The sequence below is a fragment of the Oryzias latipes genome, chromosome 5 (genome assembly GCF_053564925.1).
Source record: "Oryzias latipes strain Hd-rR chromosome 5, Olatipes_Hd-rR_3.1".
In the NCBI taxonomy this organism is placed as follows: Eukaryota; Metazoa; Chordata; class Actinopteri; order Beloniformes; family Adrianichthyidae; genus Oryzias; species Oryzias latipes.
The window spans coordinates 11,311,629-11,333,961 of NC_136241.1; the positions used below are offsets into that span (position 1 = coordinate 11,311,629).

Below are 22,333 nucleotides of genomic sequence, written 5' to 3' on the forward strand. Positions count from 1 at the left end.
TCACAGAAGAGTTTTAAAAGTTGATTGTCTTTTTTAATGAGAGTCACAATATTATCTTGAGTTCTCTCACCTGATTCTGCAACAGCTTCAATCGGAACATTTTGTTCATACGCCATGAAGCCCAGAACGGAGAAGATGGCAAAACCTGCCACGAAGCTGGTGCCGCTGTTTAAGCAACACAGCATGATGCAGTCCCTGAACATCAAGACAAAGAGCTTAGACATTCTGTTACAGTAGACTGCAAGACAAACATTAATGTACAGATTTAATGGAATCACACAACACTGTCTTTTTAACCTTTGTGCAATCTTAGATGACCCCACCCTTACATTGATGTGTTATTCCTACCATGACAAATGTGGATAAAGGTGGAAAGATTTTAAGTAATCCATGGACACCAGTGAAGATCACAAATCATTGAAGAAAAAAGGTTCAGAGCACTGTCTAGTGGGTCTAGATGACCCAACTCCTAATGTTAAAATGCCTAGGATAGCACAAGGGTTAAAATACATACAGTACATCAGTAAGGTCTCTTAGGGTTGGGAAATTTAACTACCACAAGTACAGAGAAAAATGGAAAATAAATGCTGTCTTTTACAGATATTAAAATTGGGTTAAATTAAAAAAATATTCAAATATTACAGTAATTTGTCTGAAATAAGCTGTAAATCAAAATCTGCATTTACCTTATTTTAGAGCGTGGAAAAGACCCCATTTGTTTCTCATGTTTTTTAAATACAAACCTTGGAATTCAAAGTGACTCACTTTCCATTCCCATTTGTGCTTACCTGTAGCAGTTATTGTTGTAAGAATTGTAACTTCCAAGAGCAGTCAGACAACCCAGACAAATGGCATAGGAGAAGAAGATCTGAGTTCCTGCATCCACCCACACCTGGTGAATGAGTTAGAGTAAGGCACAGAGGCAAGAGAAGTAGATTATAAATTAATTTGAGTTACAGTACTTCAAACTGTTCAGAGGGTTTTGGTTTCTACCAAACAACACAAAAGCAGTTGGATTAATTTAAGTGACATTAGGTTTACACTACCACAGACCCTTTTAAATTTCACTATCACATGGTTTCCAAAAAGAAGAAAACCCAAAATACTAATTGCAACTAGGAACTCTTAGGCCCTTTTAATTAAAGCTTTACTTCAATTAGTTTTTATCAAGAGAGCACATACAATTCATAACATTCAGACATGTCTGATTTAATCAGAGATCCCAGTGATGTACATTTATTGTCTTCTCTAATTAAGTCCTATCTCTATTTCTACCTCTTCCTCCCAATGATAAAATGAAGTAAGGTCACAGTTCTCGTCTCTTTGCTTCTGAGATGGACACTGTGCATCTGCATGAATCATGAATTACATTTCTAAAAACAGCTTCTCATCCTTTAGTTCTTTACAGACTCCTTCTATTTTATGAGATTAAAGGGGAGAATTGGTGAAGAGTTAAAAAAACCCTCACTAATATCCATCTGCTTCAATTAATTTTTATTTTTACAGGAACATTGTGGGTATATTGGACATATTTCACAACTTATTTTTCTAAACAATAGGCCATTCTATGTATGTCAGGCAAACTAAATAAAAAGGCCAAATATAACGGCAAAGTTGTATTTTAGCTTGAAAATCCATGAACCTTTCAAATCAGTACTTGGTTGGACTGTCAGACTTTCTTTTTTTTTAAGACCCACTCTGATGAAAATCGTGTTTTTTGGTGTTTCTAATATGTTTTTCTGTTTTTTTCTCATGATGGAAGATATACTGTATATAAAGAAATTTAGGTAAAAAACTGTGCTTCTGAGTAATTCTTTATTTAAATTGTTGTGAATCTGGAGCAGACAAAAAACTGCTGTTGGAAAACGTTGTATGTTGTGATGTTAGAAACTACAACGGCAAGCCACAAGCTCCCTGATCTGCACCATTCTGACGCATCCGCTTGTATACAAATAGATCTATGTACGTCTTTTTTTTCCTCATCCGAGTAGCATGCGTTTTTTTGTGTGGAGCTGTAAGCTAGCGTGAGTGAGTGTAAACAGATGAATACCGAGAAATGGGGGAAGGCTTACTCCACCGCAGCGTTCGCCCCACAACTTAGAGGCAAATTTTGTTAACACATTAACAAGCATTATAAATGAATTTATAGGGTGTTAGTAAGACATTTATTAGTACAATAAGTCTAATAAGGTTTATTAAATTACTTTGTTAACACATTTACAAGCATTATTATTAGGATGTTTTAAGATGCTAATGATGCATTTACCGATATTATAGGTGCCTAACAAATGTGTCAGTGTTAATAAGCTTAATAAGATTTATTAACAACCTTTGTTAACAAATTAAGAAGTATTATTATTGTTTGGGGTTCTAGTAAGATATTTATTAGCATTATAGATGCCTGACACAAGCCTAAGTGTTCATAAACTTAATACTTTTTATTGATTAACTTAACAAATTAATAGGCTTTATTAATGTGTCAGATGCTAGTAAGATAATTATTAGCATTATAAATGTCTTGCAAATACCTGAAAGTGTTAATAAGATTTATTAACACCTAAAGTCAGACCATTGTCTTCTAAATCCATATTACTAAACTGCTTATAAGCTTTACAAATGTATTAATTAACTTTGTTAATAGTTTATTAATTGTTTTGCAGCACCTCATCTAAAGTGTGGACGTTTTTTAGCACAAACAACCACAAAGCATAAAGAACTTTATGACATTAAAACAGACTAAACATACACAAATCGTTCTGTAAAAGATATATAATAATTTATTTCAGACAAAAGATTTTTTTTTAAAAAACATATACTGGTGTTGGATGACTAGCATCATAGCTAATAAGGATAAAGTATTAGCATCTATCCTGAGTGAAACAGTCATTGCAAATCCCATCACCAGCAGACAATTCTCTGCATTCAATGCCAACTGCATTCAACCACTGTTGCCTTGCTTCAAAGTCCACAAAAAAGTTGCACAAGCCAGTCATTTTGGAAGAACGAAAACAATAAACCTACAGGGGCCATGCTAAAGCTAACACGCTAACCTGCCCATCTATGATTCTGAAAGGAATCAAAGATGGGCAGGTTAACTAATGTCACCATTGGCTAATGAATCTGTCAATCAAACTCGTCAGCAAAACAGGCGTGCTCACTTTCAGCCAATTGAATGGCCTCTTAGACTTTGCTTTCACGCAGGTGACGAAAAAAGCCCCGCCCATCTTTGATTCTGTACCGGTCTGTCGTTAGCGTGTTAGCTTTAGCATGGCTCCTGTAGGTTTATTGTCTTCGTTCTTCTAAAATGACTGTCTTGTGCAACTTTCTTGTGGACTTTGAAGCAAGGCAACAGTGGTTGAATGCAGTTGGCATTGAATGCAGAGAATTGTCTCCTGGTGATGGGATTTGCAATGAATGTTTCACTCAGGATAGATGCTAATACTTTATCCTTATCAGCTATGATGCTAGACATCCAACACCAGTATATATGTTTTTTTAAAAAAAATATTTGTCTGAATTATATTTTTATATATCTTTTACAGAACGATTTGTGTATGTTTAGTCTGTTTTAATGTCATAAAGTTCTTTTTACAATCTTTATGCTTTGTGGTTGTTTGTATTAAAAAACGTCCACACTTTAGATGAGGTGCTGCAAAACAATTAATAAACTATTAACAAAGTTAATAAATACATTTGTAAAGCTTATAAGCAGTTTAGAAATATTGATTTAGAAGACAATGGTCTGACTTTAGGTGTTAATAAATCTTATTAACACTTTCAGATATTTGCAAGACATTTATAATGCTAATAAATATCTTACTAGCATCTGACACATTAATAAAGCCTATTAATTTGTTAAGTTAGTTAATAAAACTTTTTAAGCTTATGAACACTTCGGCTTGTGTCAGGCATCTATAATGCTAATAAATATCTTACTAGCATCTGACACATTAATAAAGCCTATTAATTTGTTAAGTTAGTTAATAAAACTTTTTAAGTTTATGAACACTTAGGCTTGTGTCAGGCATCTATAATGCTAATAAATATCTTACTAGAACCCCAAACAATAATAATACTTCTTAATTTGTTAACAAAGGTTGTTAATAAATCTTATTAAGCTTATTAACACTGACACATTTGTTAGGCACCTATAATATCAGTAAATGCATCATTAGCATCTTAAAACATCCTAATAATAATGCTTGTAAATGTGTTAACTAAGTAATTTAATAAACCTTATTAGACTTATTGTACTAATAAATGTCTTACTAACACCCTATAAATTCATTTATAATGCTTGTTAATGTGTTAACAAAGCTTGTTAAGGAATCTTAATATAAAGTGTTACCCAAATTTCTAATGAACTACTGCTGCTCTGCCGAAACTGTGTACCGTAATTTCCGGATTATAGAGCGCACCCAATTACAAGCCACACCCACCCATTTTCACGTGTTTAACTTCTTTTGTACATACAAAAGCCGCGTCAATGTACAAGCCGCAAGCAATACGCATCGTGGTCAGCCTGACAAATCACATCCTGACTCCCAGACTGAGTGCAAATCATTAGCACACTGTAGGAGCAGATTGCATTGCATCAGCTCATGTGTTTGCATACACCCACCTCCGCAAAACAGCATGGACCTCCATTCTGTTCACAAGTTTCTCAGTTATGTTTTTTTTTAATTTTATTTACTTATTGACAATCTAAGTATCATATATATAATTACAAACAGTAACCATATAATCAACATTACATCCCTCAGTGATAATGAGGAAATTTATATCCGCGATTCCCAATTTCCCATGAGTCTTGGGGGCTAAAGGCGGGTCTAACCCCCGGCTCGCCATACTGTTGTCAGTGTTTAAAGAATAAGCAGCAGTGGATGGAGGGGCGAACAGGAGAGCATCTCTCCTTCCACTTGTGTCGCGGCAGCATTATGGTGGTAACGGGGCTGGTTAAAAAAACACACCAGTAAAATAAAGTAGCGGCGATTGAAAAGCGCGCACCTCAGCGCGATACGCGCCCCTCCGTGCCGCGTGTGCGTCAGAAGTTTCCTTCCACAACAAAAACTGTTGCTCCGCGGACGCCTCTGTGCTCCACGCTCGCCAAGCGAGCTCTTTGTCTCCCTTTCCTATCTTCTCCGACACCCCTTGCCAGGGCGGCTCCAAGGAGAAGCGCTTCGTCCCCATTGCGCCGGTGGAAGGAGCGAATCGTGTCTGTGCAGAGCAATCGGACTTAATACTGGACGTTTTGTGGATGAGGGGCGGATGAGTTGTTATGTGTGGGAGCCATCAGACTGCCATCGGTCCCGCAGCTCTATGTGAACGAGCAGCAGGAGAACATGTCTCCAGCTCACACGGAGGCTGTGAGCTTTTCAATGCAAAATTTCGCTCAGTCCAAACGATCACGTCAATTTGTGTTTCCAGTCGTGTCCCGACAAAATAAAGGCTGATGTTATTCCCACATATTTACTTTCAGCCAAGCTGCAGATTGCAGCTTTTCCGCATGGATTCATGTTCATCCAGGCTAAATGTTGTTAGTGCATGTCAGCCTTCACCTAACCATACTTCCGGCTTCGTTCTGACAGAAAAAAGCACAGACCACACAGATTAAAAATAAAATGAGCGAACAGGGGCTTCATAATAACCATAACATAGCAATAATAAACGTACGTTTAAAAGATCATCTCGTATATTACGGAGCTGCTAATAGATGGACTAGTGTCACTATGACTCTGATGTAAATTCACTCCTGAGCATGCGCTGTTCTCTCCGTTGCGCAGCAGAGCGGCTTTTCCAAACCTGTTGGTGATGGTGGATTTTTTCACGCTGCTTTTAACGATGGATTTTAACTTGAAAGCTGCATCAAATTGTAGTGGCGATCACGTGCACGTTGGGTCTAATGGCAGCAAAGGATTCTGGGATGCGGCCGAGCATGCGTGTTTCGTTTTGTTGAACCATGACTGAAGTGTCTAAGACCTGAAGTCAAGTCCATGCTGTTTGGCTGCTTAGTGGTGTGTTGAACAATAAATGCCTTGTTGCTTGGAGTTGAATAGAGTATTCAACCCATCGTCCGAGTCTGCAAGTACATTCATGGCGGCCGTCAATTAAATCCATAAATTAGCCGCGTCACTGAATAAGCCGCAGGGCTGTAAGCGCAGGAAAAAAGTAGCGGCTTATTGTCTGGAAATTACGGTAGTAGAAAGTGACAGGTTTTTTGATTTTGCTTAAAAACATCATTATCAAAATTAAAAGACTGCTGGGAATACTTTTAAATAAATCAAAAGATGATTGGAGTGGGACTTCAAGAAGACAACGTTTAACAAGGTAACAGCTATTAAAAGCTATTAAAAAATTGTGGTTGTATCCTCAAATCTCAGTACAAGTAACAAGTTTGCTTCACCTGTCAAAAAACTGGGTGAGCTAAATACCTGACTAATAAATATATGAAAATCTAGATCAAAGTTCTCCAACCTTGGTCCTTGATATCCACCAACCTGCCTGGTTTACAAATCTCTCAACTCTGCTTTTTGTTAATTAGCTGGTTAAAGTGCCTTCACATTGTGATTCACTCACCACACCGGATGCAGGTATCAGCACTAGGAAGCAAGGACTATAAGAAGAGTTGGAAAACAGGCTGAAAGGTCGAGCCTTTGTCTAGATCAAAGTCCCAGAGGAATTAACTTACATTTTTTAATCTGCCACACCATCTCTTCTCTACATCCATTTGCATCTACTGTTTAATCAGTTAAATATATTAGAAAGGGGTGGGGCTTAAAATGATTGTTGTTTGGCAAAAAGGAGACATGTAGTGCAGACAGGTTGTGAATTCATCATAGGAAAACATAGAGACAAATAAGGTGTTGCAAATAAACCAGCCTACTTACTCCTGCAGTCAGTTGAAGGAAGCAAATGCATTAGAGGTTGGCAACACAGCCAAATGTTTTAAATCCATTAGATTTGAATTCACAAAGTCGGAAATTCACTAAATTTGGGATCATCTAATTTGATATTGTATGTAGTTTTTAATAAAAAAAATGCCATGCTTGTTTTTTTAACATATTTTTACATGGCTAGTGTTTAATAAACGGAAACGTTTAATTTAAGAAAGTTAATGAAGTTACAAATAATAAGTGTTTAAATATAAAAAAATTGATTTAGTTATATGCTTTTGGTTATTTGCACAGCATGATCACAGGGATTGCTGCTTGTAAGATTCCACCCCGAGGTCCTAAATCTGCCTTAGAAAACTGTTTTACTGAACAACAGTGAACCCCAGGGCCCACAGGACAGCATGTGGTTCTAGCGAATTCAACTTAATGCAGCACGGCTCTTTGAAAACTCTCTCACATTACCATTCAGCCACTAATCTCATTTCCCCACTGAAAAACAATTAACAAACGAAAGGTCTTTGCTCCCTCTTGGGAGTAACCACGGAAACTTCTGTGACCTCACAAACACAGGACTGTTCCTGTGGAAGAACAGGCTTTTCTCTCCTAATGTTCATCAACGGTAGTTCAGCCGCGGCTGATGGCTGCACAGCAAACGGAAACCTTAAAGGCCCAAGCTGTTGTGCCTAATTTGGCTAGCCTTGTCTTCGCTTATGTTGAAATTGTGGCTTCAGAAAAAATAATTGACTGCTGGATGGCTGCATGCTAGTTTGCATTGGAATGTACCACTCCTAGTACTCTACACATTACTCATAGCATATGCATGCATTAATGAATAAATTCCTTCGGTTTTGTATTTGCAATAGGATTTTTGTCTAGTTTATGACACCTAATGTTGATGAATTCTTTCTCTCGTGTAGTTAAAAAATATTATCTCTTATTCTTTCAAATGATGTTTTGAACAACCATAGGTGTCAAAGTAAAAAATGTCATGGACTCACCTATCCCCTTTATAGCAGAGTAAAGTACCTTAGTGCAGTTGTGCAACCCTGTTTCACTGTATTCCTATCTGAGTTTAATCAGTATATCAACAGTATTCGAAATTCAGAGAAGCAAAAAGCAATCAAAACATTGTCTGTATGTGATAGATTCAGCATATTCGTGTAGAATTTAACACCCTGGCTTACTTTGATATTAGCACTTGTTTTTTTTATTGCATACCTAAAAATACACCCTTGTAAATGGCATAATGTGCAATAAAGTTTATTTAAAAAATAAAAATAAGTGCAGTTGTGCATCCTCTTCATTTAAAAAAAAACAAAAACTGTTTACATCTACCTGTTCATGGTTGAACAAAAATGAAACTGAGTCTGAAATGACAAAAAATACTCTTAAAAATCTTCTACACGTTAGTTTGGTTTCAGGATCAACCCTGGGACACACTGTTGACCTGTCCAGGGTGTAACCTGTCTTTAATGCTGGGATAGGCTCCACCAACCCCATGACCCTGAAAGGGATTCAGCTGCTTCAGAAGGCAGATGGATGGCTTCAGGATTACCTGCTTCAATATGAGGGAATTATTTTTCCTGCCCTCCGACTTTGCATCCATCAATTATCAGCACTTGCTACATTCTCTGTAGGGTCACTGAAACCTATCCCAGTTATCAAATGAAAGGGCAGAATGCATCAGCCATTAGCTTGTGGCCTCATGCAGCAGGAGAAGGGTTAAACGTTCAAAATCAAGTCCAATTTTGACGTTTTTAGAGTGGTCTTGACAAAGTTTGGGACTACAATTCCATAAAACAGTTGCATAACCCAAAACAAGCTGCTCATGAGGGAAAATAAATATCTGATGTGGTTTAAAAGGTTTCCGAAAAAACTGCATCACCATTTCTCAACAAAAACTGGCGGTTATGGCAAAATGGTGCAGTTTTTTTATAAGAAAACAGGATTTTGACCTTTACATTCTATAATTTGATTAGTGTAAAAAAGAAAATTCAAAGATCTAAATCTTTAGGTGTTCCTATAAATGAAAAAAAAATGGACATAACTTTTTAATAGCACCGTTTATACTTTTTTTAGAGGTTATACATTAAGAAAAAGTTACAATTTATTTTCTTACACCTCCTAAATGGGCAGTGACTTTTAAAGCTTTTCAACCAACTACAGATCCTAGTTAGAAACTTCAAACATGCAAAGCTGATTCTCAGTTGGAATAATGAGGCTTAACCTTCGCAGTTCTTTGTATTATACAGGCCTTCATACTTTTAGAAGAAGTTACACCATTTTTCATAAAGAGGTGTAAAGAGCTTTTATATGATTTGTTTTTAAAACCAAACATTTTGTGTAGACTATTATTATTGCTTAATTAAAAATGATTGTAAATTTGTTATTATTGCAGAAAAGTAACTTAAAAACAAAGTTGTTAGGATGTGTGCATTCAAGTTGTTAGATAAAGAAAATCTAAATTTGTAAATAAAAAATTTAAATGTTTTCAGTTATTTGACTGTGTATCTTTGTAAATTTTTACAGCAGTCCCTTGCTATATCGCAGTTCAGCTTTTGTGGTCTCGCTGCTTCATGGGTTTGTGTCTGTGTTCTGCATCCTGGCTGTAAGACATTTCAATCAATACCCTCAATTTATGTCTCCTGTACAGAATGCATTTGATTTGCCAAATTCACATAAATCTTCATTAACTAACTGATCTTTGCTTTCATTTAAAGGAAATGGACCTATTTTTTAAGTGTGTCTGAAAGCTGAGAATTTTAAAAAGAGACAAAAATGTACAAAGTGTGTAGTGAGGGATTTTACAGCCTTAAAATATCTATTATCCTACTTCGCAGATTTCACCAATCACAGGTTCTCTTTAGAACGTAATTCCCACAACAGTCGTTGGAACACTCTATATGGTAAATTGAGCTTAATATGTGGCCCCTGTGACCTTTGTCCAGTGGCTTACTGTGCTGCTATGATATAGGCTAGCTGAGTCCTACAGGGCCAATAGAGGATGTGGAGAAAAGGACCCAGAATAGACTTAGAGTAATTTATTTACTCACACGCTGTTGCCACGGTCTGGGTTCCAGGAAAACCATCTTATCATTTCTTTGTTATGTTTGTTACAGAAAACTTATTTCTTTCAGGTTTGGTTTTGGATTGGAAGTAGGGGAGAAAAAGAACACTTGTCATGGAAAATGGGTTCTTAATCTGAGGTAAATAAACAGACATTTTAAGATCAGAGGAAGGGAGGTCAGTCAATAGAAAGGAGTGAGATCTCTAAAATAATTGTGGGCTGGAGAAAAAAAAGGAAGGGGCAGCATCAAAAAGAAAAGCAGCAAAAAAGGAAAAGCAGATTAAGCATAAAGTTAAGGACGCTAAAAGAGGGCAACAGCCAGAAGAACCACCATTCACACACTTTAGTGAACAGAGCCGTAATTGTCCTAAAGGGCATTACATTTACATCGTTTTCACAAGCAATGGACTCTTTCAAGCAGCAGCTACTCTTTATCACGTCCCCTTGTCTTCATGTTTATCTCTTTTTATAGTCACATCTTTTCTTCCTTTGTCCCAGTTATCAAAATTATTGTTGGGTCTCAAGAAACTTAAACACCAGAAAAGTTTGACACAAACAAAATGTTTCGTTAGTTTTTTCTAAAATAAAAGGCAAGAAGTATCCCCAAGATATCAAGCTGAAATAAATTAAACAAAATGTGTAGTCAATTTTTTTTAAACTGCCCTCACCTGCTTCTACTTTTACAGTTTGCTTTTATTTTTTTTCTTTTAATTGTTTTTTGGTATAAGCAACTTATCCAAAGTTTAGTTTAGAGCCCATTTATTTTCTTTCAGAAAATAATAAAAAAAGGCAACTACATAATGATGTTTTTTTTGCAAACTGGTTTTGCCTTTTCTAGGATAGCAACAATGAGTCAAACACCACTTTTGTCAACACCTTCAGTGAAACAGACTGGCTCAACCAAGTTTTCACCCAACAGATCTGAAGAAGTGTTTATGAGACAGGAAGTTTTCTTGTTATCACATTTCTCCCACAAGAGTGTAAAACACATGTTTACATGAGACACAAGTCTGCAAAGAAGGAAGTTCATTAAAAGTAGTCTAGGGTTGCCCAAAACACTTTAACTTGTTTTGTTTCTGGTGGACTTTGTCTTTTCTTTTCTTCTTCACTGCTTTATGCATAATTTTTAAAATTATTTTATTAAATAAATAAACCCTTAACCAATTGTAGCATACTCTCTCCAAACACTGATTTATTCTGTTTCCATTACTTTAAAAGTAAATCATTCGAAACTTAGGTTTAAATTTGTGTTTCCCATGGAAAAAATATTGAAAATAGAGTTGTCCGATTCAGTTAAGGACCTGTTAGTTGCCATACATCCAAAGATACTACATTTGTTTTTTTTGCTTACCGATCCCTCGAACAAGTCAAGTTTTAAGCAGGAAGAATAACTCAGGCATACACTTACACCCATATTCTCCTAATGTCAGGAAAGACAATCAACTTAGGTGGTGTGCCTCACAACTATAACTGGACACTCAAATGTTCATTACAAAGTGTGAACAGGGTGACTGTGTTTTTTTGTTTTTTTGTGTTTTAAAGGTTTCAAAATAAAAAAAGGAGAAATGTATCTTTTGTAGAGTATTTTCAGGCCATACTTCTCATTTTTTCATTCATTCATCCTCATTCATTCGGAATGAATGAATGAGGATGAATGAATGAATGAATACTTCTCATTTCATTTATGTCAAATGTAAACTAAATCAAACTTCTGGTAATTAGCCAGATTCCATTTGTGTTCACAAACAGATCCTACAAGAAGATTTAAGTGTATATACAAGCAAGACTCATCTATCTGTTTTGATCTCCTCTCTCTCAAACCTGTCATCCTACTAAAACCATGCAATGACACATACTGACATTTGCTCTGTTGCCAAGCAACCCAAAATGTTTGTTGCTGATAGCCAAGATCACAAAATCTAAGATTGTGTTTCTGTATCCATCTGCATCCACTACATGTTAGTGTGCCAATACTCTTTGGGATCTTTTAAACAGCCCAATCTACAAACCGCTCATCACCAGCTACATATTATGTCAGTGCTATGATCCAAAAATGTGAATAAATCTGGTTCTGTTTCCAAACATGAGAATACTTGACACAGAAATGTAGTTTAATCCATGTGCCGCTTGCTTAGCATAGTAACCCTTTCCTAAAATCAGCAGTAGAGGACACATCAAGCCTACCTGGGGGTCGGAAAGTCTGGAGATGTCAGGGTACAGGTAGAACTTGATGCCGTCGTAAGCTCCAGGCAAAGTTACTCCTCTGATGAGCAGGATTAACAGCATGAAATATGGAAAGGTAGCCGTCACATACACAACCTGTGGATGAAAACACATGAATATGTTTAAATGATTGGACAGAGATCTGCACTTTCAATACTGACTTTTTCATAGAACTTTATCTTGAGAGCAAAACTGGATTCAAGCTTAAGTGATGGGTATGGGTATCCTTGATTCCTGCAATATTTTTGACTATCAAGACTTCTTCTCTAGAGACAAAATTGTAAGTCAACCCCTCATTTGTTGTTTACTAGAAAGCTAAGCTTCAACACTTCTACTTTCTGTTAGAAGCTTGTTTGAGAACAGAAGTAACTTGAGTAAACTTCTAATGCAGTACATCTCTAATAACTTGCATAAATTCAGCTAACATTGCAACAAAATTACACATATTTAAATTTGGCTTCAGAAACATTTTTCCTCTCTATTCAGGTTAAAGACCCACTCTGATGAAAATTGTGTTTTTTGGTGTTTTTTTGTTGTTTTATTTTTTATTTGACCTGTTTAGCAGCTGAGCAAACAGAGAAGAGCTGAGGACAGATTTTGCTGTTATAAAAAGAGTTTAGGAATCTTCTGACACACAAGGCGTATATTTGTATTAACCCCTTTTGTATTTAAGGCTAAACTTTATTTATAGTTAATATGTTTTTATGTGTTTCTTGTTGGACTGGACAAAAAAAGAGGAGAGAGTGGGATGTTAGAGATGGGGAATAAGGGTTCAAAAGAAAGGGGAGAAATAGGGGTTAAAGGATAATGTTGGAGGATAAAGTAGGAGGCGAGTAGAATCACAAAGCAACAAGTTGCTGGAGGTTTATCGTCATTACTGTCAAATGTAGATGTTAGTCAAAGGGGCGGGGCCTGTCCGCAGACACACTCAAATGTTACAAATATACCTGCTGACTCCAAAAATCTTCATACATAAACATGTCAACACCTACAGAATGCCAGTATAGCTTACATACACATACTTATGCAGACAAATAAACATGTCAACCATATCATTCCGTCTATCATATTATTTGTGCAAAAGTGAGCTGACACCTGTGCTCAGTTGTGTGTTCTACTGTGGTGGATGATGGAATACAAAAAGAGGAGGAGCGCCCGATCACCCATAAACCAAGACCCCTGCCGAAGGCAACATAGCAGTGGTAGCCAGGATCCTCTAGACACCTGGACGGGATAGCAGTTTAAGGAAATCTGCCCGCTGGGCAATCCAACATCAGACACCCAAACCAGAGTCGGCAGAACTACCACAGGGGCCCCAACACCAAGGAGCAGAGGGGCATAGTAACACAGAGAATTCAAGCACCAGCCAAGCTAGAAGAACAGCCCTCCTGCTGTACCAGGGGCCGAGCACAAAGCCCAATCCACCAGAGAGCACCCCCACCCGCAGGCAGTTTACCACTACCTGGGAGTTATATTTTTTTGTGTTTTTAATATGTTTTTGTAAAAAATTGATGGAGGGCATATATAAAACAATTAAAGATTTAAACTGTGTTTTGGAGTATTTCTTTATTCAAATCATGATGGATTAGGAGCAGAAAATACCTGGAGATTGAAAAAACTCAGGTTTATGATGCAGCAACTACAATGTCCCCCTTCTCCTCTTGATGCATCCACTTGCAGACAAATACATGCGTCTTAAAGTTTATTGTCCAAGCTGGCATCTGGCTCAAAACTGCATAGCTCCAGTTTGGCTTGCTGTTGTTTTTGTCATACAAATGTTAACTTAGGGTTGTGAGGGGCTGTAAGATAGCGGGAGAGAATGTGAAAAAGGAAGGATTCAATTTCAGCGTGCAGGGACATGCACAGGATTTTAAAAAGGAAGGGGCTCAAAGTCGGAAAAAAAACAATTTTTTTTGTCCTTTAAACAACACAGAAATTAAGTACAATTTTAAAACAAACTAGTAATAGATAAATACTCAGCTACTTTGGTTGTAAGTAGGGCTGCACGATAGGGCTGCACGATATGAGGAAAATTGCGATATGCGATATTAGAGATTAATATTGCGATAACGATATAATTTGTGGTATATAAAAAATTAGAAAAATGCCAAAAACATCATTCCCATTCCATTGCAACAGTTTAAAATTATACTCCAAATGACCCTCATCGACATAGGTGACAAACATCTAACATGATAGGCCTCCATCTGATTGGTAAACAATGGGAAGGCGTCCATCTGATTGGTCAAAGCATAAAGGGATTCATTTGATTCGTTAAAAGCGTCAAGCTGCCATAAGATTGTTTTAACACATTTTGGGTTTACGATTTATTGCGACATTCGCAGTCTTTTGCGATATGCCTATTGCAGAGCTGGATATTGCGATAACGATAAATTTGCGGTATATTGTGCAGGCCTAGTTTAGTGGGACTTAAAATCTAACGGATTTTCTTTTAAATTTCATAATTGTATTGTCTGTTGGGATTAAAATTGTACTTCAAGGGAGGCATGGCCTTTCGATAAATCAACCTGATCCAAATACAGGCCATGTATGTTTTCTCAAATGCAAAATGGAACAGTGCCCCACAAAATCTGATTTCCACTGAGCTAAAACTATTTTTTGACATTTCACAAGACAAATAGTTATGGCTATTTTGACTTTGCTTGTGCAACTTAATTTTTCTTTCAAAGCAATCATTTTCTATCACTAGTAATTGTGTACTGATCTTAAAAAATGGGAGCCATAAATCTACTACTAATAACATTTGTCAATATCAATGACTACCAGTCTTGGTGTAGCCCGCGCCTTAACCAAGCATAGTTAGTATTTGCAACAGCATGAACCATAAGGATGTATTTATCTGGTTGCACAATGTTAAGAAACAGTCTTTAGCCATCAAATGCATCCCCTTTTTACTGAACCATTCAGATTTTGCAGAACTGGGATCTACATCCCAAGATTCTTTGAACAAAGACTCTGGACTCTTGGAAGGCAGAGGTGGGTAACATACATCCACTGGCTTCTGGCACACAGTCAACGTCCAATTGAGGACAGAGTAGGACAGCGCAGAGGCAGGCCAGGAGCCTGAAAAGAAAAGAGTGCTCCTTTGGCCCTCATCTTTTTTAACAGGACGAGCCCAGAGGAGTGATGTTGGCAGTGTGGGAAAATGTGCTTCTCTTTGAAGCATGCACAGGAGTGCATGAGTGCACACACACAAGCGGACACACACAGACCCATTCACAACTTTGAAATGGGACTGTCCCTACTACAAACATACACGCATGCACACATCAGTGCATGCAGGTTTCATAACTGTACCTCATGAGGTTTCTTCCTGAATGGCTTCTTCATTCAGACTTCAAGCAGTAGGAAGTGGCGTGTTTTAGTGCAGTGAACTTCTTAATCTATGCTCACAAAAGTTCAGTTCACTTGAGCACCATGGGGCCGTGGTTTACTCGGTCATTCAAAAACCAAAGAAACTGCTTCAGTGAATAACCTGAATATCTTTAAAACTTGTTTCAAAAGTTTTGCAATAAATAAAATCCTAATTAGAAAGTTGTCTGAACAGTTAGTATGTGGCTATCCACTGTAAGCCCTCTAATCCGAAAGAGGCCTACTAGGATAGTGTGGGAAAACGTGTTTCCTGCCCAGCTCATCCCTCCTTTTAATTTAAGAAATAAATCAGCTACACAATCTAACTCCCCCTCTTTAATCACTTTATTTTCCCGGTGATGAAAAGGGAAGGTATTCAATCTCTGAATGCGTGAGCATTTAATGCTCGGCATGCTCTTTTCTGCCTGCTTTTGGTAAACATTTAGCCACCACAAATTTCCTGGTGCAACTTGCCCCTGCCTCATCGTAAATTTAACAGCAGGGCTTAAAAGTGAGAATGGCTGGCACAGCCGGCCAATAAAAGTAAACAGCCTAGCAAAGCTCGGACTGAATGAGCTGTAGGGTCTGCAGAAAAGAAAGCGCCTTTCTTACAACAAGCTTGCTGTAGTAAATTTATCATCGCCGAAGAGAAGTGGCAGAGGAGGGAGTTGTGGATGCACTCTGCATGCTCCTCATGAACGCACCACTTTCCTCCAGTGAATACAGAAATCAATCTTGGACCGACTGCAAAAGCTTAGCCGTGAAGAAGCATTCTACCCCTTTTTTCCTCACGGCCGAACAAAAGACTCTTCATGGAGATATAAGCATTGCTGTCTAGTGTTTTTTTACCCATCACATACAATGTGAAGCCATTAATTTTTCCTCACCCAACCCTCTGCATTCACAGTTTATCAAGATTCTGTCTCTATTTTTGTAGTCTTTTTGGTTCAGTGAATCTATGAGGTGTTTTCTGTAAGGCTTGTGAGAAACCAAAGAGAAGTGTTGGATCCATACTGTCCTTCACGGGACTTCCAGTGGAGAATAAAGCAAGGAACTAAACTGGGAAGGAATAGAAGAAGTAGTTGGTACAGACACCTCTTTTGTTTTGTGTTTGTACAAGGGAATTCACAGGCTTTCTGTGAGAGAGCTGTTACCAACACTAGAGGGGAAAGTGTTGTGGCATCCAGCCATTTCAGTCCACAACTCTTAAAACCGCTCCAATAAACAGTCAGAACACAAACTGCTTTCACCCCCACATATGAAACTTTGATACATATTATGTAAAAAGAGTGTAGCTAGCATAGGTTTGCTGTCATGTCACCATCCCACTGAGGCACATACAGCAGCAACATACATACCCTAGTCTTACCTTGCCAGTTGACTTGGGTCCTTTCCAGATGCAGAAATAGCAGATGAACCAAGCCAGAGCCAGGCACATGGCCAGCTCCCAACGCATTCCACCCATGTGCTCGATTCCATCTGATATTTTCAGCACTCTCCGTCTGATTTGGGACAGATTTGGATATGATTAATGACTCACAATTTGGGATCGAAATTCGTAAACAGCTAATACAGTGAATCAGAGCTGGGCTCAGAGACTCTCTGGGATCAGTCTCCAAGCAGTCACCTTTGCTGAATAAGTTATAACACTCAGGGAGGATGATAAAAAATAAATACATGCGTGCAATTTCTCAGTATAAATAGAGATGCCATTACTTCTGCTGGTCAAACAGCCTTGTATTTTCTGATATTATTAGCTTCTACTCATGCAAATCTGCAACATGGCGTTGCCTCTTGCTGGGGTGGTGAACAGCTATACATAATAACACTTTAAAACAAAATTTTTAGTCATAAAATAAACTAGTTACAATTTTCTTTGTTCATAGAACTGTACTGGATGAAATGTGGGGTGCATCACTCTGACTTGATTTAAAAAATTGTACAAACCAAATGCACCGCTGTCCGTTGTTGTGCCTTATAGAGCCTCTTTACGTCAATATTCTTAAACCTTTCAGAGTAAACTATTTCAATATATATGATAATATATTGCCTTTGGCGCACTAAGAATGAATCTTTTTATAAAATAATTGTTATTTTCATGAGTTCCTTTTCCTAGGACCACTCAATCTCTGAGGCCCTGCCTTTTGCTCCTCGTGTGTCTCCCCCATTTCATGACGTCAACCTAGACCCGGCCTTAGCAGCATGTCTGCGTTTCACCCACCAAAAACAAACAACATCCGCATTTTTGAAAAACTTTTTCCAAACAAACAGCATCCAAACTTTTGCATATATATATGTGCATTTTGTGCAGACAAAATAAAAGTTTTTTTTTTTTTTACAATCACCGCTAGCTCTGGGAAGAAAATGTGGGTTAGACTGGGGGCGGTGCTGGCAGTGCAGACTGTTCCTGGAAGGGGCTGTTCCCCACTTTATGGCATCACAATGTGAGGACCCACTCATTGTTGTGGACTGGGAGGGGTTTTAAAAGGAACACTGCATGAAAGGATTAAAATACTGCTTTGGGTTTGTTGTTAATGAAGAATTAACAGTATAATACAGAATTCCCCTATTTATTCGCGATTTAATACTAGCGGTTTCACGAATTTGTAGATTTTTTTTCAGTCATGTGACGCCTCCGGTTCATCACAAAGATTCAGCTCAGGACGCTTGTATGAGACTTTTGCTTCCGAACGAGGTCCTGCGGGGTAGGCGGGAAGCAGAGATAAAGAGAACGCCGGCCCGATGGCTTCCTTGCCGGTTGGTAAATAATATTTTACAGGTGTTTCCACCGGTTCCTAAATCGCTATATCGCTTTGGTTTGTACCTGCACAGAGAAATGGCATCAGCTGACTCAGAAGTTGATAGAAAAGATCCTGAAACATTGAGGAAGATATTTGCGGAGAATATTGATCATCCGGAGCAAGTGTTTGAGTAAGGGATAATGGCAGTAGAAGTGTGCATTTTCAAAAATGAATGCAAGCTGTGGAGTTTTTAGTACTTTATTCTTGTCATTTGTTTGGCTTAGATCACTTTTTTCACCAAATGTGGACTTTTTGTTACAGCATCATGCTACCATGACAACATGCCGATATATATGCTGATTGCCACGATGGGTTAAATAAAGCATCAGTTCAGAGAGAAAGTTAATCTCTTACCGCTTGTCTTCGTCCAGATGATGAAGCAAAAGTTTGTTTTAAAGAAGACAGTGCAGTGATATAGAACATTTAAGATATGTGACTGGAACTTTATTGGGTGTGCATTATCACTGTGGATTATCACTTTTTAATCCACACCCAGCAGCCAATCAGAATCAAATATGTCTAATAAAGGAAGTGTAATAAATGTTTGACATAGAATCATAAATGTTTCAGAAGGGTTTTTAATGATTAAGGATTGGTGACGGACATTATTCGGCCACGGGGGTAGGGGGTGGGGATGGTTCTCTGTATTCGCGTATATGGTGTATTCGCGGATGTCTCTGATTCCTAAACCATTAAATTAAAGGGGGAATAATATACACTTAAAAGCTAAAAAAAAGTTGATTTTGCCTTTTATAGTGTTTTTTTCTTCAGAAAATAAATCTGGATGAGTTAACAATGAAATAAGCAATTATGATTGGTTAAGGCAGTGTCACCTTTCATGGTAGCCAGTTGGGGCCAGCATTTTACACTCAACCCAGAACATTCATCCCACACTCATACACAAACACCAAACAGGTGGAAGAAGCAGCAGAAATGGCATGTTCTGAAAAACCAAATGAAAAGCTGGAACATTTTCCAGTCAAAGATAGAATAAGTACTTACAGTCTTTTGTCTCAGGTTGAGAGAGTTTGAAGTATTTAATTAGCTACAGTAAATGCAAGAACATTTCCTATGTTTACCGGTTTACTTTTAAATGAAATAGGTATACAGACATTTCCCAGATCAGTTGTCTGAGATTTTAAGTTTGATTTAGTGTATTTTATTTGGACTAGAGTTAAAAACACATGTTGTGTTTTCTGTTGATGTGCACAAAAAACTCTGAAAAACAAGTTGATTACCTGCAGTTGTCTCAGCTTGTTAAAGTTTGATTTATTGAGTACTAGGGTTAACACACTTTAGATTTTTTTTTTTTATTGATTTGCAATACATATTGAAGGTTATATACAAGTCAATTGAAATATCACTCATTTTTATTAATATGTGAAAACTGATTAAAAAAAATCTAAATGTTAATCTGAAGCAACTTTTCTTATAGTAATGCAAATAGTAACTGTTTCTGGTCATTAGTTACTTTCATTGAAAAGTAACTAAATGACTATGTTATTTTTTGGATTAAGTATTGGGTAACTATATTTTTGTACTTTTTAAAGAAGTGTTCCCAACACTGATGGTGAATTAAGAGTACATTTCCTGTTTACTAAAGTGTAACCAGGCAACCTCATTAATGGAGGCAGGGAATCAGAAAGCTCTGCCACAGAGCCACATGGCACAGCCAAGTCTCTGACATGTAGTTCACCTCCAAGGCTCCTGAGCAGCCATTGACCACTGTGACATGTATTTGGTGGATGGCCATAGTCTCAGTCCAAACAGCGTCTTTACTCCACCCAGGTTAGCTAACAGGGTAAGATGTGTGTGCAAATACACTTTTGTCTTTTTCTGGCTTAACAAATAAATTAGGACATTGTCTAAAGTCAAAATGATTATAAGAGTGCATATGCTTGATTTTTAAAAGTTTTGAAATTTTGAAAAGTTGAAAGAACAGTGGTATACAAAGTGAAAGTCATAGTGTCTTGAGGTTTTAAGTTGAATTCTTGTATTTTTTATGAAAATCACTAGTTTTTAGTAATCTGACCGGGTTGGGCCTGTACATTACATCTAAGCATACTAAATAGTATACAGTAAACAATGTATATATATATATATATATAAAACAAACCTGACACTTTATAGCACACTTTCAAAAATGTGAGATATTCCAAAATTACATTGCACAAATGAAATATCTAAATATACAGCAACACAGTGGTTTGCTATAACTCCAGTTACTCAGCGTACCCAACATACTCCATTTGTTTTCTGGCAAAATCTTCAAAAACACAGGTCAGCATCTATTTATACCACCAACATATGGTAGTTGGCATTTTGTCTTCACCATCCTTAGGGGTTGAGAGTATGTGTTTGGTCCTAATCTGATTTTTACATTAAATATCAAGCAGCTAAACTCTAAAAGATTATGAGTTAATGACTTAAAAAAAGATTATTTTTAAGAGATGGTTTTTAAACTTGATCTGAGCCAGCAATTGTTATGTGGCTGCTGGCAGTGGGACAGGAAGTGTGATCAGCATCTCACACTGACTGGGCCTGATCCGCTGCCACATTCACGACTCTAGCTGGGAGAGTCGCCCTAATATGGCCTGGTGGATATGAAAGGGGATGACTAATTATTGGAGTAAAGTCAGGGAGGGGGGTATTAAGCTTACCAAGTGTGGCAAGAGCAGAAGATTAAAGTTTGTTCTGTCATTTGGCAAGACACTTCTAAATACTAGGAGGAAAAATAGGAAAACAAAAAAGCGTACTTACTCCCAAAACTCGATGACTGGAGACGTTGCATTGGGGTTTGTGATGTTGGTGGCATTTTCTCCATAATAATCAATACAGTTTTCTATAAATGCACAACAATTTGTTAATAACAGAATTAAGATTTTCCTGTCTGATGTCAAAATAAAAATCTTATTTTCTAACTCAAGTAAAAAAACCTGTGTTCCAGTAATGGCCACAGCCAGCCCATGGCAGCTCAGTGGTGAAGCAGTTGAAGAGGTAAAAAATGGCCCAGGCTAATATCACTATATAGTACACATTCAGATGAGCTTCAATCACCTGTGTTGCATAACCAATGCCTGAAAAGAACAAATAAGAAGTTTTTAGATGCTATATCAGTGGAAATCGAATTATGTTACTTTGGTACTTTGTGTGTGTTCAAAGGGATTACTTCATCAAGATTACTTTTTTTCTCTCTTTGGGAAGTCCAACATTTTGGTTTTTTATTTTGAGAGCTAAAATCCCGAGTATAGGTTGTAATAATTAGAGAGAAAAGGTTTTTTTCAAAGGTCCTTTCTCACCCTCAAAGAGCGGGCAGACTTTCCTCCAACAGGTGATGCCTCCCTCGGTGGTGAACTGACCCAGGGCCGTCTCCAGGAAAAACACGGGGATGCCGCAACACACGAAGAAGATGACGTAAGGAACAAAGAAGGCACCTTTACAAATACCAGTACATGCAAGAGGTCAATACATTAAAAAAGATGCTTTATTGCTGATCACACTGTCAAATCACCATTCAAGATACAATCAGATCCATACTGTGCAAATTTAAGAGGCCAGATGAAATAAAAACAACATAATCTTTACTTCTTTTTTATGAGCATTTTCATTGGGTATCCATCAACACCACTAACTTGTAACTAAATGTTTGATTAAAACAAAAATAGACTTGCTGGTTATCATATTTTCAGCATTAAAGGAAAACTTGCCTCCTCCATTCTTGTAGCAGAGGTAAGGGAACCTCCAGACATTTCCCAGCCCAATGATTTCTCCTGCAACTGAAAGGAAAAACTCTATCTTGTTGTTCCACTGGCCCCTCTCATTGTACTCCCTGTTGTCCAGACTGGAGCTGGACCCTTCCGGGTCTTTGCCATCCTCTGGTTTTCCGTTTATAACGGGCCCACTCTTCTCAGCTGTCATGACGCTCAGGCAGCCTGCTGAGAGAGAGAAAAGCCCGCAGACAAAGGTGAGCTGAAATC

At 37.6% G+C, this 22,333-nt stretch overlaps 1 protein-coding gene across 2 annotated transcripts in view; it reads right to left on the reverse strand.

Moving 5' to 3' along the window:
* The window catches only part of slc6a11b (solute carrier family 6 member 11b), a 33,451-nt gene that overhangs the window by 10,361 nt on the left and 757 nt on the right, over window positions 1-22,333 (reverse strand). The window contains exons 2-9 of one of the 2 annotated variants that reach the window (XM_004068653.5): window positions 22,064-22,291; window positions 21,656-21,790; window positions 21,293-21,433; window positions 21,117-21,198; window positions 16,925-17,057; window positions 12,145-12,279; window positions 789-892; window positions 71-195 (exon numbers count right to left, since the gene is read on the reverse strand). In XM_004068653.5, coding sequence (XP_004068701.1) covers window positions 71-195; window positions 789-892; window positions 12,145-12,279; window positions 16,925-17,057; window positions 21,117-21,198; window positions 21,293-21,433; window positions 21,656-21,790; window positions 22,064-22,274 — 1,066 coding nt within the window. In that variant the 5' untranslated portion in view covers window positions 22,275-22,291. The remainder of the gene's footprint in view (window positions 1-70; window positions 196-788; window positions 893-12,144; window positions 12,280-16,924; window positions 17,058-21,116; window positions 21,199-21,292; window positions 21,434-21,655; window positions 21,791-22,063; window positions 22,292-22,333) is intronic. The other variant, XM_011474841.4, reaches the window with a different exon arrangement.